Source organism: Gopherus evgoodei, chromosome 13 (genome assembly GCF_007399415.2).
Source record: "Gopherus evgoodei ecotype Sinaloan lineage chromosome 13, rGopEvg1_v1.p, whole genome shotgun sequence".
Taxonomy (NCBI): domain Eukaryota; kingdom Metazoa; phylum Chordata; order Testudines; family Testudinidae; genus Gopherus; species Gopherus evgoodei.
This window is the reverse complement of record NC_044334.1, coordinates 5610388-5626158: the sequence shown is the minus strand read 5'-3', so window position 1 is coordinate 5626158 and position 15771 is coordinate 5610388. Positions and strand designations below refer to the sequence as shown.

The window sequence follows — 15771 nt, the reverse complement described above, 5'->3', positions numbered from 1 at the left end:
AAAAAACACCAGTTCTGTGCTTTATATTACTAGAACCCTACAACAGAATGACAGCAGGCCATAATTCACAATAAGGAACACACACACGTTAATACGTCAAGTTACAAATTTAAAATAAACAAGGATATGCAAGTGTTAAAACTTTAATACAAAATAATTTGACCTAATTAGTAATTCAAAGCACAACCTGTGTGCAAATTAACTACAAAAACGAGAGCTGACTGAATAATTAACTAGGTCAATGCATTTTTCTGAATAACCATTAGTTGTTAATTTTTCCACTTATGTTATTCAGCCATTTCTAAGAAACAAACTTCTGCATTTCATATTTTAAATTTGCAACGTTAATGTAGATCTTTGTGCTTATTTTCTTCTTAAAAAAAAACAAAACACTCAGCTACTTCATTATAGCTCTACAGTTTTACACAACTCCACAAACTGCATTCTTAAACACACAAAAATCCTTACCACTGAAATCATGGTTATTTTTTGGCAGATCCATAGGTTTTTGCTACACCACATTCTAGATACAGGAAAACCTAGATGTAGAGCTAAGAAACTCTGCAGTGCACTCTGTCAGACGCCAATGCAATAATATAACCTTAAAGTTTACATTGCATATGGCCAGAAATGTTAAAATGTTAAACTGAAAAAATTTAATAATCAAAGAATATCATGGTTGGAAGGGACTTCAGGAGGTCATCTAGTCCAACCCCCTGCTCAAAGCAGGACTAATGCCCAGATAGATTTTTGCCCCAGATCCCTAAATGGGCTCCTCAAGGACTGAACTCACTACCCTGGGTTTAGCAGGCCAATGCTCGAACCACTGAGCTATCCCTCCCCCCATAGAAGATTTTTTGCGACCTATGAGCAACTATGGAGCAGGTTATAAAGAAAGCTGAATCAAAACCATACATTTACTTTTCGTTACTATGAGAACTATAATATCCAAGAAGCAAAAATCTTATGTATCATGAACATAATACTTAAAAGGGAAACTCAGGTCCATTTAAGCTTGGTTAAAAACTAGTCTTTACAAAACTAGTCAACAGAAGTGTTCCCATATTTTATTTTAATGTTGATGAAATGGTTAAGGAATAATCCCTCTGCAAAGTTTGCAATGCTCTGTTCACTTTCACAGCTGCATGAACAAAAATTCTTACTTGTAGAAAGCTGAAGGAACTGCCTAAAAGTCACTCTAATAAGATGTTAACTTCACTAATTGATACTGAGATTTGTGCTTACAATTCCTTAAATTACGATAAAAATATTTAAGAGAACTTTTAGATACAAACCTTTGTTTTCAGGTTTAGTAAGGCTAGGAGATATCTCACTTGGCTTAGCATTTTCCTTGTTTCCAGTTGCAGAATTCTGCCTCTGGTCCTGAAGCCTGGAATCTTTAGCTAGAAATATAATTTCAATTCAAAAAGTTACTTTCAAATATATATATATTATGTATAGACACACACCTCAAAAGAAGATGGTAAGAACTGCAGGGGAAGAAATATTTGAGGGAAAACTTTAGGCCAAAAGAGAATTTAAGAGGAAGAAGAGGAAGCTAAGAACCATTTTACATTTACGAAAATTCTGTTAAAGGGGAGCTGCAAAGGAAAAAAATAGGCTTAATTTTTTAAAATGCTTTATGATGTTTAATGAGAAACTAGGGGGAAAAAATTGCATTTTGTTCTACATTAGAAATTCAGGGTCTGCCTGGGTTGAAGGACTATGGTGACTTGAGAACTAGTGAAAAGAACTCACAACAGTCAAGTAAAGATTTAAACAGTTTGGATTAAAAAAGCCACTGTTAGAAAAATGAACCACCTGGGCTCTTCAATTAAGGTTTTACAGGTGTTTGGGAGTTCTGAGACCTTCAAGCATTCTGCTAACAAAAATTGGATTTTATATTGCTAATATTTTGGACACAAGACAAGGCTGCAAATTCAGTTTTTAAAAAAAATCTTTTCAGGTCACCTTTAAGTATGACAATAACTGTATGCCACACATTCTGTTAAGAGAAGTACAGAGGAATGGGGAGAAGTTTATTAGGCTTTGTCTACATTTAAAATATGCATTAGCATAGCTATATCAGTCAGAGACATGAAAAAAACACCCCACAACCGTGACGGACATAGCTATGCCAACAAACCCCCCCAGCACAGGTTCAGACAGAAGAGTGCTTCTGCTGGCATAGCGAATGTTATCCAGATGTGATGTTCCTACACCAGCAGGAAAAATTCCTTCTGGCGGTGTATGCTGCATCTACAGTAGGGGCTATGCCACCATAGCTATGTGAACACAGGCTCTGTACTGTATACACAGCCTTAGCCTATCAATGTTTTTCAGCAGATACTCACCCCCAGTAAGATACTCACCCCAGTAAGATACTCACCCCCACACTCGAATATCATGAAACTGGCTATATACAGTGGAACACAATGCAATAAAATGCACAAAACAGAAGAAAAATGTTGTTTCTAATAGGAAAGAAGTGTAGTGTTTGGGTCAGTATATCCTTTCCCTTCACTTAAGACTAAAACTGCAGAATTTGAAGTATGACAGTTTACCTTCACTGGATGGGGTAACTGCTCTATTGGATGCAGGACTGGCAGGTGTGGGAGATGCAGCTGGGACAGGCATGGCAACTGATTCAGTAGGAATAGTACCAGCTTGCGGAGAGGACAGAGCTGGCCCAGCTGGAGTACTTCCAACATTGCTCTGTCTTGGTGACCTAGGCCTGTGTGTTTTAGGGGATAATCTTGGAACTAGAACAAACAGAAATAATAGTTATAGGATAGCTGAGCCCCTACAGCTGTTAAGTGCTTAAAAAAATGAAGCCTAAGAACATGCTTTAAAAATAAGTTAGTGCAACATAATACAATTATTGAAAACCTGTTTACCTTTCAGGTACATTGCTTAGTTCTTTATAATGCAGCATTTCAGATTACATGTAGGATTTGTCTGCAGAAAGATTCCCTCAATACACAATCACTGCCCTGCAGTCTACAACAAAGCTGCAATTCCAAATCGGTCCAACCACAACAGCTCAGATTAACACACAGTTTCAGGCACAGTAAAAGAGGTGGCCCGCTATACAACAAATGTAAAACACTTTTTAAAAAGTGACTGAAGGATAGGAGTATCTTACACATGACTTGCTTTACATGCTCCTCTTTAGAGACTGATGTCTACTGGAAAACTGAAGTATTCCACTGAGACAGATACTTATATATGAAATTTGCTGCCATGCCATAACCAAGAAGAAATATATGCATACAGAATAAATATTCTTTAGGAGATCACCTGCCCCTCCTGCCTATTCCTCGCCATATATTATAATCTGCTTTGACACTGATTATCTTGAAAGCAACTAGCTGTGATGCCAGAAGATGACTTCAAGTGAGACCAAAAAAAAAAAAAAAAAAAGGACTAAAAAAAGATCCTGTTTTCATGTTAATAGCCCTATTGTATGTTGTTAAAAGAAAGAAGAAAAATTACCAAGGAGAGTGACAGAATTGCACTGAAATAGAAAGTTTAAGGCAGCAGACTAAGGTTATTTCTTAGACCTATCAAAATGTGGCTATGCATTACAAAATGACAATCTATTCACATATTCTTTCTTTAAAACCGTGTCTCCACTGCATGGTCTTCTGGAGGTCTAGCAGTGCTAAGCTTCAAGCTCCAGACTGTATCTCACTTGTTCGGGGCTGACTGTTGCTAACCCACTAAGATAGTCCACACTATAAAAGAGTTTAAAAGCCTATAGAGTAGACATTCAGTGTTATAAAAATAAGCTTTAAATACTATGCCTTCAATTAAGAGGCTGTTAACTGAAAATTCTGATTGAAAGAATTCAGAGCTATAACAGAATGAGATAGACCTATTTGTACTGACTGTACACAGTAATCCTGATTTGCAAGATTGGAAAGGAAGCAAATTAAAACCTAGGACAGTTTTAAGAGAAACATGTAATTTTGAATTCCCTTATAACAGCTTCACTTTAAGTAGTATTCCAGCTTTTCTTGGCCTATCACTCTTACTTTCCTCGCTACCCAAGGTTCTTGTTCATATACAACTGCACATGAATTTAGTCACACAGCAGTTACTAAGGTATAGTTGTGGGAGTGGGGCCTATACCCTGTTAGTCGCCTCTTCGAATAGCTTTCTTAGGACTACACTTCCTTTCAGCTAACTCCTAAGCATTTTCCTTCCTTTCAATTATGTTTAAATGCAGTAAATAGTTGACGGAACAACCCCTTTGAAGTTAAGGCAATACTACAATCATTTAGCAGATCTGATGTTTATTCAAAGGCTGAACTGCCTGAAAGTTTAAGATTCTGCTTAACATTAATATTCTAAAAGCATCTCTGGAAAACCATCTGCAATAAGCCAAGCTATACCTACCCCCACTGACAACTGATGACCACGTCCCACCTGATGGGCTGCCTCGTGCCACTGCAGAAGTAGATGCTTCCCCTGGTGCATTATGAGATACAAATTCTAAGCCACTTGAAATTGTACCCCTACCAGTAGAGACTCTGTGACCTCGAGGGTGCCGTTGTGCCTTAGGAGACATCCGCGGTGGCCCTGGGAAGAAGAACACATCCCCACACTATGAATACCTAAAATCTTTGTTACTGTAAGTGTAGTTAAGTGTACTATCCATTTTTACAACTGGATCTAAGCTCCAATTCCCGTAAGCTCTAGTAGGACAATAAAATCAAGCAAGTTAAATAGGTGTTGACCATAACCGGAGTGCCGTGGGTTCAGGGCAATTGGACACATGGATGAATATTACCGGTCCAATCAATCTAGGAATCCTAACTTGCCAATCATCTTGATATCTGGGCATGAATTCACTAGCAGTTACAAGCTTCATTAGTGTTTAACAAAAAAATTTGCAGCACCAATTTACTTGAGAAATTTTAAATTCAAGAATTATGTGAATTTTAATATTGCTTACTGTGACCTGAGCCAAACAAACTAGTCTACTAGCTTCCTCTGGAGGAGTGTTGAAACCTGAACCATCTAATAACATGCTTCATTCCACACTTGTTGAACCAGAGCAGCTAAAAAACAGTGGAACTTGCAAGCTGGATTCTCAAGATTTTATTTAGTCAGTAAGGCTAGCAATGACAGCCAAAAGCAATGAAGGAAACTGCTGTGGGTACATCTATTACCATCGTCTTTGAAAGAGATGATCTTGAGATTCTAGCAGGCAAGTCACAACATATTAGTAATTGATTCAGCTGATCGAAGATTGCTGTGTCCCTGACTGAAGTTTCTGTTGAAATATCTATTTTGAGGGGCCATCAACTTTCCAGTTAGTGCACTGGTACGCAATATTGTCTATTTCTTTACATGATTTGACTATGAATCACACATTCATGAGGTGTCCATCACCATAATACTGAAGTGCACTATATATAAATTTAGTTCAAACACTTCTCCACGTATAACTATGAGATTGAAGAATGTGATCCTTCATATGTACTGTTAGCTACCAAAGGTATACCATGTTGCTGCCCCACTGATGTAAGCATCAATTATGACAATATTTTCTATAGGTTCATTTTTAAAGTAACTCATTCTAATCTCTTTTCACGGTGCACTTTTATCAAAAACAGGATTTTGGGATCTGTGAGTAAGCAGTTGGAATGAGTCTGGTTTATTTAACTGTTGTATGTGGTACAACATGACAAAATGCTTGAAATTTTTACAGCGATCCTAAAAATAACATTCCTAAGAAAGCCTTCTAAAATAACTGCCAGGCCCTGTGTGTTGCCATTTGCTAGGTTAAGACACTGAGCAGCGTTACAAAGCTGAGTTTATTTCATACCAACTCGGGAAATTTCACAGCTTTATATTTTGTTTTTGTAAAGTTTCTTTAAATAAAAAGGTTAATAGAAATAGTCTGATAAACTAAACTAAAGTTAAACACAAATTATAGGTTAAGTAATGAAGAGGAAAAACAATTTTGTAATTAAACTCACAAAGGAGTTAAACAAAGACAAACAAAAACATGAACAAATTGTGGTATTGTACCTTCTGCAGACATGCGTTTAGGCATAGTAGAGACAGGAGCTGGAGAACCATGAGCAGAGGGGTGAGACGGGGGCCTGGACGGCCGCGAGGGGGGCCTGGAGGGCGGCCTTGTAGGGGTGGCTGCCCGAGGTGGAAGAGAGTTGGGACCTGACTGGTAGCGAGAAGGTGGGCGAGAGGAAGGAGATGGGCAAGGCGATGGCCAGGGAACACCTGACAGAACAAATGATATGAAGGAAAGTATAAAAACTAAAGAAAAATTATGGGGGGAAAAAAGGTAAACAGAAAAAAAAAGTAAAATATGACAAAAATGATTTTTCATATGATTAACCCTTTGGGGACAAATGCATTCATTTCTACAAGTGGTAGAATAATCCCTGTTAGGTTGTTTTCCCCTCTTCGAGACTGGTCAAATTTAACGTCTGAATGTCTCATGAGCTCTCCAAAGGGTTAATTTAGGATCTACAAATACTACTGAGGAATAGATAGTTAAAGCTTAATCTGTTAGCCTGTTTATATACATGTTTCTCAGTACACATTTCTCTAGATAAGATGCATAAATAGCTACTAAAGGATCTCATACAGTGATTCACATACAGTACTGACTATGCAAGCTATTACTTTTCAAACTTAATGACAATGAGCAATATCAACTATAGAAAGTATTTCTTTACAAAAAACAGCGGTGTTCAGTGTCTGAAGTCTGACATTTGTGCCTCTACCACTTCTGTGGAGGGCTTATTTAAAATTTGTTTTTGAAACAAAGCAACCAACTTCACAATTTAAGAACATAATGCATACACTTCTGACTGATGTGCATTCAATTAACTAACAAACAGGCACGAAATGTAGATTTTAAACAAAATTTATATTGTTTGGGCAGAAGTTGAGTGCTGCAGATCAGAACGTTTAAAGGAAAAATATTTAAGTAGTAAACATCACTTACCTTTATCTAGGTATTGCCCAGGTCTCCTCCCCAGAGCGCCACACTTGAGTATTATGCGCTGTTTTATTTCTCCACATCTTTAAATGTTAGGTTTTTTTTAAAAAAATAAAAGTATTCCAACGAGGCTGGCGTATTATTGAACTCAATAAGCAACACATGCCAACAACTGAATGTCCAGTTCGCAGCATATAGGACTCAATTAGCTCTGTTAAAGGAAATAGTGCTGCACTTTGCTCAGTTACAGATATATATATATATAAGTACACAAACGTACACACAGCCGAAGATACTCAAGAGTATTTATCTGGAGAGAAAACTTCTGGAGAACTTCCCTCTCTACCCAGTTGTTTCTCCTTCCTATTGCATATCTTAATCACGCCACACTAAGTCACACTGAAATCAATGGGAGCCTTTACATTGCTTTCAGAGGAAGCTGGATTGGGTCCTCATACAAGTGCGCCAAGTGATATTTCTTCTTACACTGCTGCCTCTTTCCCAAGTCGCACCAGAGACTAGTTTGACATCTGGTGATCAGTACTTCAACTCCTCTCACACCCACCCACAACACAAAGCTGATCGTTACTAATTTAATATGTACAAGACTTCACGTAACACTACAGAAACGTGTATCAGTCATCTAAAGATTCATCTTGCCCTTCAAGTTTAAGGTGTTTTAGCAAAAGGTAAACAAATTAAGTTCTCAGCTGCATGAAACTACTCACAATGTAGTTGAGTAAATATTTAAGTGTTCATTATCAGATAGCAATAAAAGGTTAAACCAAAGTGAAAACCATGAACTCTATATACTAGTCTGCCTTATCCTTGGAAAAAGGAACATCAGTTTTTGCTGTTTTAGTTGCACAATTGTTTTGTTTTGTGATCAGTATTCCACATAACTTCATTAGTTGCCACATTTTTAGAAACAAGAAGTCACTCAATTAAGACTCATTGATTCAACTGAGATACTTGCCTCCATTAACTACTCTTTGGTCTGCTCCAGAATTAGGACTAAAGTCTGAAGTATGGGATCCAGATCTCGAAATTGAGGGGCCCGATCCAGATTGGCCCATCCTTGGTGAATTTTGTCTGCCTCCTCCCCAGGACAGAACATCTCTATTTCGTTGTCCAGTTGGAACATACTTGCTTTCCCTGGAACAGAAAATTCCTTTCAGTGTTATAGCCAGAGATGGAAAATAAGAGATTATCTGACCATTCAAAGAATGAATAAACTTTACTTGTATGTACCTTCCCCACTCCAATCAAAATGAAGGTAAATCCTACACTTCCAAGTTCATATTTTGTACTCTTTTAATGGTTCAATTTCAGAACAAAAAGAATACTTGCATGCAGTACATGGCTGTTGATACTATTTGTAAGCCCTCACAGTTTGGTTTCTATAATCCTGCAGGACACTGGATAATTTAATGCTAAATTTTCAAGGTTTTCTGGGGCATTTTAGATGCTTTGATATGTGACATGCAGAGCCTACATTGCTATTTCCTGAAGCCTGTGTGATTTCAATACACTGATTACACTGTTTCTTCCCCACCATACAACAATTTGTCTTTTCTTTTTTAAAAACAGCCATAATAACTGGCAAAGACAAATAAGTCTCAACGCATAAATTACTACTGTACTACATTTATCTTTAACAAACCATGAGTAGTAGTTTTCCCTTTACATACCTAGTGTTCACACCATGTCCTTCTCGTTCACTTGCATTTCTCTGAACAGCAGTATATTTTTCTTCTTCTGTCCGGTCGTCGTTTTCCAAGGCAACCCGAGCTTTGTATTGGGCACTTGATTCAATTTCTTCTGCTAATTGAGCTGCTCTTGCTTCCCGTTTTAAAAATTCTTCTGAATTATCCCTCTCTAAGGGCACCCTAAAAGACACAATGGGAAGCCAGAGAAAAATATATTTGACGTTTATAAGTGTACAGATAATCCACAAAAAATACATTTACATAAAGCTAAGTTTAACAAACCCACAAGAACAAGAAAGCAGTTCAAGATGAAATGAAAGGATGTTTTTTAACTTACACATTACTTCTAATTTTAGATATTGACCAAATTCTAAGTTATTTCCTTGCCGACCAAAGTCCGAGCTCAAGGTGCAGCATTCCCCCCATAACTTAAGATGTCCCTCATCACTAATGCCAAGTGAGACTCCAGTTTTCAACACTGTTAAAGGTATGAGAATTAGCTATCAAGATCTGAAGCGAAGGCTGTTTCTCCTTTTAGTTTAACTCTAAAGCTGAAGCTCTATAACTGGAATTTCTAGAGGAGCCCATGGAAATAAGGTGTCCAAGTCCTTTTGAAATTCAGTGAAAGTAATCATCAGTAAGTAAGGATTGATCAGAAGCTTCCAAAAAGGGCGAGATATGATCAGTAGGGATATCAGACCCTTCTTAGCCACATTGGTGCAATCAGTGAGACTCTGGCTCAATCTTGTTTGATCTTGTTGAGAACCTTTAACGGTAGCAGTGTTAGCAGATATGCATATAGAAGTGCTTTCACCCATGAGATGAGGAACATGTCTCTAATGGACTGGGGATCAAGCCTCCCTCCAGAGCAATACCTGATGCATTTTGCACTGGCTGCCATAGCAAACAGATCAACCTCCAGGAACTCCTAGGCTATGAATATTATGTGGAGGACTCATCATTTAGGAAGAAACATCTGGTGAGATTGTCTGCCATGGTGTTCTGAATACTTGGCCTGTATGAAGCTCAGATGACTATGTGGTTGGCTATGCACCAATTTCAGAGTTTTATCACTTTGGCACAGAGAGATGGGGGAACATGTGCCTCCCTGATGGTTGATATAATACATGCATACTACGGTTTCTGGCATTATCTTTACTGATTTCAATTTGATTAGTAGTAGACAGTGTAGACAAGCATTTTTGATGGTTCTCAATTCCAAAAGATGGATATGGAGAAGCTATTCTTGTCATGACCACTTTCCCTGTACCTTGTAAGGTCCCAGATGTGCCCCTCCAACCCAAAAATGAAGCATCTGATGTTATCGCTATGGTACGGGGAATCTGCAAGAATTTTGGTCCTTACACCAGTGGAGTGATGGTAGAACCTACAGTGGAACAGACAGTGAGATGTCTAGACTGTGTTCACTTGGTTTGAAAATCGTTCAAAGCCATGCCTGTAGATCTCAGGTGGTGTATTCTGGCATGCTGCACTACAAAGATGCATACTGACATGTCTCAGCACCTGAATACACTCTCTTACTGTTACCTAGCACTGCCCTGAATCTTTGAGATGAGACTGACAGGGAGGAAAATCTGCTGGATAGTAGGAAAGCTGAGAGCCGGCGCTAGGCATAAGCAGACTAAGCAATTGCTGAGGGCCTCAAGCCACTCAAGGGAGCCCCTATTAATTATTAATGTGTGTTTAGGAGGGCCCAAAAATATTCCTGTTTAGGGCCCCCAATGGGCTGTTACTGGCAGTGGGTAAGCACTGCTTCTCACTGCATCCAGAGACGCTCCTACGAAATCTATACTCTGTACAGAGTCAAAACTGACTTTTCTAGGTTGATTTGAAGGTGCAGGCTGGGAACACATGATCTTTACTGATGCCAACACTTTCCAACACAATCTGCCCTGATCAACCAACCACTCATATATGGGAAAACAATTATACCCAAACAATGTAGGTGACTGGCAATCACTGCCAGAATGTTTGAAAATACCCTCAGTGCTGAAGATAGGCCCAAAGGGCGCATCATGTATTCACAGTTCTTGTTTTTTGGAAAACAAATCACTTGTGTGAAGGGTGATTAGTGACATGAAATATGCATCTTGTAGGTCCAGAGTTGCAAACCAATCTCCTACTTCTAATGAAAGAATTATTGTTGCAATTTCTGTTGCTTTACATATTTGTTTAGAGACCTGAGGTCTAAAATTGGCCTCCACCCTCCATTCTTTTTTGGAATCAGGAAGTAGTCTGAATTGAATACTCTTCCCGTGTTGCACAGGAACTGGTTATATGCGCTCCTAAATGTAGAAGAGAGGTCACCTGCGGGTCTAGCAATTGATCATGAGAGAAGTTCCTGAAGAGGGGAGAGATAGATTTGAAACAGTTAGTGTAACCATATGTTATAAACTTCCAGGGCCCATTTGTCCAACATTATAGGCTCCCATGCACCCTGAAAAGGAGAAAAGAGGCATCTGAAAGGAGGGAGGGAGGCAAGATGCTGCAGCTATAAGAACTTATCAGTTGAATGGTTGAGACTTTCCACCACCCCACCAAAACTGTCGCTTGGAGGACACAGAAGGCTGAGAAGATGTAGCTGAAGGAGGTTTCTTGAGTATCTTAGCTTCTTTGCTGGGGTTCAGAGGGTCTACAATACATTGAATTTGGGTCTGGGCATGTTCTTTGGGCTACCTGAGACCTACTAAATCTCTTCATTTACAGGAATGTAAATCCCTAGGGATCGCAGCATGGCTCTTGAGTCCTTTAAAGTGTGAAGAGATGTATTAGTCAAGTCCACAAAGAGCTTGCAAGCATCAAAGGGTAAGTCTTCAACAATACTCTGAACCTCTCTTGTAAAGCCCGGCAGCTGTACCCAAGACACTCTTCTCATGACCCCTGCAGTGGAGAGGGACCATGCTGCAGTATCTGCCGCATCCAAGGAGGCCTGGAGTGATATCTTTGCCAGGAACTGACCTTGTATAATGGATTTAAACTGGTTCCGATTTGTCTGGTAGACGCTAACTCATAACACATTCAATTATATTAGTGAAACAGTTGTATTTTTCCATGAGTGCCTGACGGTTTGCTATCCTGAAGTGTGGCTGAAGCATAAGATTTACATCAAAAAAGATCAAGCCTGTGGTGGGTCCCTACTGTACAGAGTGGGCTTCAAGTTATGCTGCCTGCCTTGTTCATTAACAGCCTCCACTACTACAGAATTCAGAGCTGGGTGAAAAAAACAAAGTCCGATTCTTTAGCCAGAACATATTTTTATCCTCCCTCTTGAAGATATGCAGTGTGTTAGCAGGGCCTTGCCAAACCATCTGAGCGGGCTCCACAAGAATGTCATTGACTGTAATGGCAATCTTCATAGATGTGGAAGTGTGTAAAATATCTAGGAGTTTATGGTGGGACTCCTGAACCTCCTCCGAGAGAGTCTGCATGTCAGCAATCCACATCATCAGGGTCTGAAACTGACTGAAGTTATCTGCCATAGGAGGTGGGGGAGGCATGACAGCTTCATCAGAATAGCCTCAGGACAGGAGAGGCACCTTTTAAATCACAGGGAGCACACCATTCCTGAGCAAAACTGGCAAAAATTTAACCCCTAAAAAGGGGAAATCTCTTAACTATACAACTACCTCTATGAGTAAAAAGGGGGTGGGGCACTATAAGGTAAGTAACTATCTGAGAAAAAGCTATTACAGAACAGGCACACAGTAGACTCCATCTCAGACCAATGGTGGTTGAGAAGGAACTGAGGGTGGTTGCCTGCACAGCCCCATATAGCCTTTGCACATTCACAGGCCAGACAGGCACAGCAAACAAAAATTTCCATCAGAGGTGCAGGTGCCCCTGAAGTGGAGCACCCACAGGGACACTGCTCTAAGAAGAACTTGACACTTCTGCAGCAGACATTAAATCATTTAACATCTTTCTCCTTCCAGTCACTAAAATGCTGAGTGAAATCCTGCTTCCCAATTTCAAGCAAGGCTAAGATTGCTGTGTGAGCAGTCATGTTATTTAATCCAAAAACCATCAATGACAGAGCTCAAATGGAGCTGCTGCTACAAACAGAACACAAAATACTACCTTTAGGCCACAACTTTTTTTAAATTCTTGACAATGGAGTAAGACTTAAATACCTAGAGTTACAAGGGATTGGTTCTCCCATCAGATAATTTCAGCTTTCAAATATCTTGGCACTCTCTAGAGCAGGGGTTCCCAAACTATGGTACGCTTACCCATGGGGGTACACAAGACATCACTCGGGGTACATGGGAGATAGTGTAATGCTGGATTTCATCTATTAATTAATTTTATTTATTGCATTTTCTTAATAGGCTACTCAGATAGAGCTTTAAAACTACGGGAATTTATTATATAAAATACGGTAGTTAACTTACATCAAGATGTACCACTGAGACACTGATGTACAGAGCCCTCACTTCCAATCGCCGTACAGCATGGGTTCAGTTGCCCAGCAACTGTCCATTGTATGTAAAGTAAATACGGTTTTTAAAATGCTTAAGAAGCGTCATTTAAAATTACATTAAAATGCCGAGCCCCCCCAGATCGGTGGCCAGGATCCGGGCAGCGTGAGTGTCACTGAAAATCAGCTCGTGTGCCGCCTTTGGCACGTATGCCATTAGTTGCCTACCCCTGCACTATTTATGTTCATAACAGTGAAATATGGATAGATGGCTAAAGACAGGTAGTGTTAAGAACACACAACGTATCAGTGATGAGAAGGGATGGGGTACATGATTAGCTGGTAGGTCTTGAAGGGGTACGCAATACAAAAAGTTCGGGAACCTCTCTGCTCTAGACAAAAGAAGCTTGTCAAATGGATGTGGAAGTCCTGAATACATTTAAAAATATGAACATGGGCATTTTTTCATATAAAAGTTATCCATGCAGCAGTATTGATGGAAAACTGAAAAGTGGTAGAGAAAGTGCTTTTTCACAGTCTGTATCAAGGAGAGGACGAGTAAAAGTGAAATGAAGGTGAGAGCCAATACACGATTGTCTACCTACGTTAAGCATTACCAAGATGCCTACCACCTTGATATACGACAGTTTATCAGCACAAGAATTAATCAAATATGCTTGTTGGCGTGTAAGTATCTAGTTTATGAAGTTGTTGCAGCACAGTTGCAAATGTAAAATAAGTATTGAAACTCAGGAACAACAGAATCAGATAATGAATTCTTTGCCAGAGACATTTTTTTTTTTAAAAAAAAAACACATTCAAACAGGAATTTAGCATGTTCAAAGAAAGCCAGCCTTATTCTTCCTCCTCCAACTACAATCTCCCACAATTTAGTGGGAGAAATACAGAGCCAATTTTGCTTGTGTTGCTCTTGCAATGATTGGGAAACAGTGAATTTTTCCCTTGAGATTTAAAGTCATCTTTACATTTTTAATCTGCTCCCACAGTTATCTATAGAGGAGACAGACGCAAGAGAGACATTTACAATTCAAAAAAGTACAGAGGGGATACAGCAGCAGGGCCAAAGTTTTGGTAAGGAAAGCTAAGAAAGTTATGAGTTTTCTGGTTCAAAGATTGAGAGGACAGTTTCTTAAAAAGTTCCAGTCAGTTTAAGTACCATTAAAAAAGAAACCACACGCACAAATTTGAGTAGCACTGCAACCCTGGTGCCACATCACAACACCACTCATTAAAATTTGGGTCACCTAGCCCTCTGCCATGATGGAGGGGCAGCCAAGCCAAATCTGAGTGAGCGACATTGCGACCTGACAAATGGGGTTCACAACGCCACTGAAATTTGCCACAACAGTACAAAGTTGCAGTGTGTATCATTTGCATTTATCACACCAGAAAGTAGGTAAAAATTCTGCATCTAAATTTAGAACCTGAAGACGAGCTATGGAGAATATTAATACAAATCTAAGAACAAAATATTTTGGAACTTACGTATAAGATGATAAACTGCTGTCATAAGTTGACACTATGCCATAATTTTCTTCATTGTAACGAAACATGTCATTAGGATCCCATCCATTAGACTAGAAGAAAACGAGGTTTATTTTTCAAAATGACACTGGAAACATTTCCCTAAAATTTATGGCTGTTACCAGAAAGTTTAAACTTTTGCCCTTACTCCTGGATTTACCAATCAGATAGTGAAATTACAAACCCCAAACAATATATTTTACCTCAAAATCCAGTATTGCTGCTAGGGTCTTCTCATTCCCATTTGGCACTATATGATGTACTGCCTTACATTAGCTAAAAGCTTCGATTCCTTTGCAGAAAGTGGCAATCAGATGCATCCATTTGTGAAATATGGAATAGTGTTCCTCCCTGTGGCAAGTACTGGAACTTTTCAAATATACTACCAACACAAGTATCTAACAGAGGATCCTCCCTGATCTCTCACAAAAGCAACACGATCTCCTCATTTCTTAGTGAAGTGTTGTGTGCCACAGTAACAGCATTACTAAGATTGTTACTTTTACAAAACATACAGAATGTTTACTACAATACTTTTATAAATATTTAATCGTTGATGACCCACTAAGGTCGATATATAGAAAGAACATGATCTACCTGAATATTAGTATTCATAAAGTAAGTGATCTTCGCAACATTACAAAGATTTCTTGAACCATATTGTTAGTCTCCTCTAATCTACAATACTAATGTCTGCTTACATATTACAAACTTTGTGTCCTGTAGTAAAAGGCTGCATTGTAGCATAAAACTAGTTGCTATATCATACACAGCAAGTCAAGACAATGTAATAGATGTGGAAACTCATTCAAGACCAGTTGCCATCAAGTAATTCAGGACCCTCAGGGTACGTCTTCACTACCCGCCGTATCAGCGGGTAGCAATCGATTGCTTGGGGATCGATATATCACGTCTCATCTAGACGTGATATATCGATCCCCGAACGCGCTTATATCGATTCCGTAACTCCACCAACCCGAACGGAGTTGCGGAATCGACAGGGGGAGCTGCGGACTTCGATCCCGCGCCTTGACGACGATGAGTAATTCGATCTTAGATACTTCGACTTCAGCTACGTTATTCACATAGCTGAAGTTGCG

The 15771-nt window shown here is 39.2% G+C and overlaps 1 protein-coding gene across 9 annotated transcripts in view; it reads right to left on the bottom strand.

Annotated features, from left to right (window-relative positions):
- Positions 1-15771, bottom strand: part of ATXN2 (ataxin 2) — a 77313-nt gene that overhangs the window by 36958 nt on the left and 24584 nt on the right. For 6 of the 9 annotated variants that reach the window (XM_030583373.1, XM_030583368.1, XM_030583370.1 and 3 more), the window contains exons 8-14: positions 14633-14724; positions 8671-8868; positions 7956-8134; positions 6043-6252; positions 4402-4584; positions 2565-2762; positions 1296-1403 (exon numbers count right to left, since the gene is read on the bottom strand). In XM_030583373.1, the coding sequence (XP_030439233.1) occupies positions 1296-1403; positions 2565-2762; positions 4402-4584; positions 6043-6252; positions 7956-8134; positions 8671-8868; positions 14633-14724 (1168 nt within the window). The remainder of the gene's footprint in view (positions 1-1295; positions 1404-2564; positions 2763-4401; positions 4585-6042; positions 6253-7955; positions 8135-8670; positions 8869-14632; positions 14725-15771) is intronic. The other 3 variants (XM_030583372.1, XM_030583375.1, XM_030583376.1) reach the window with 3 other exon arrangements.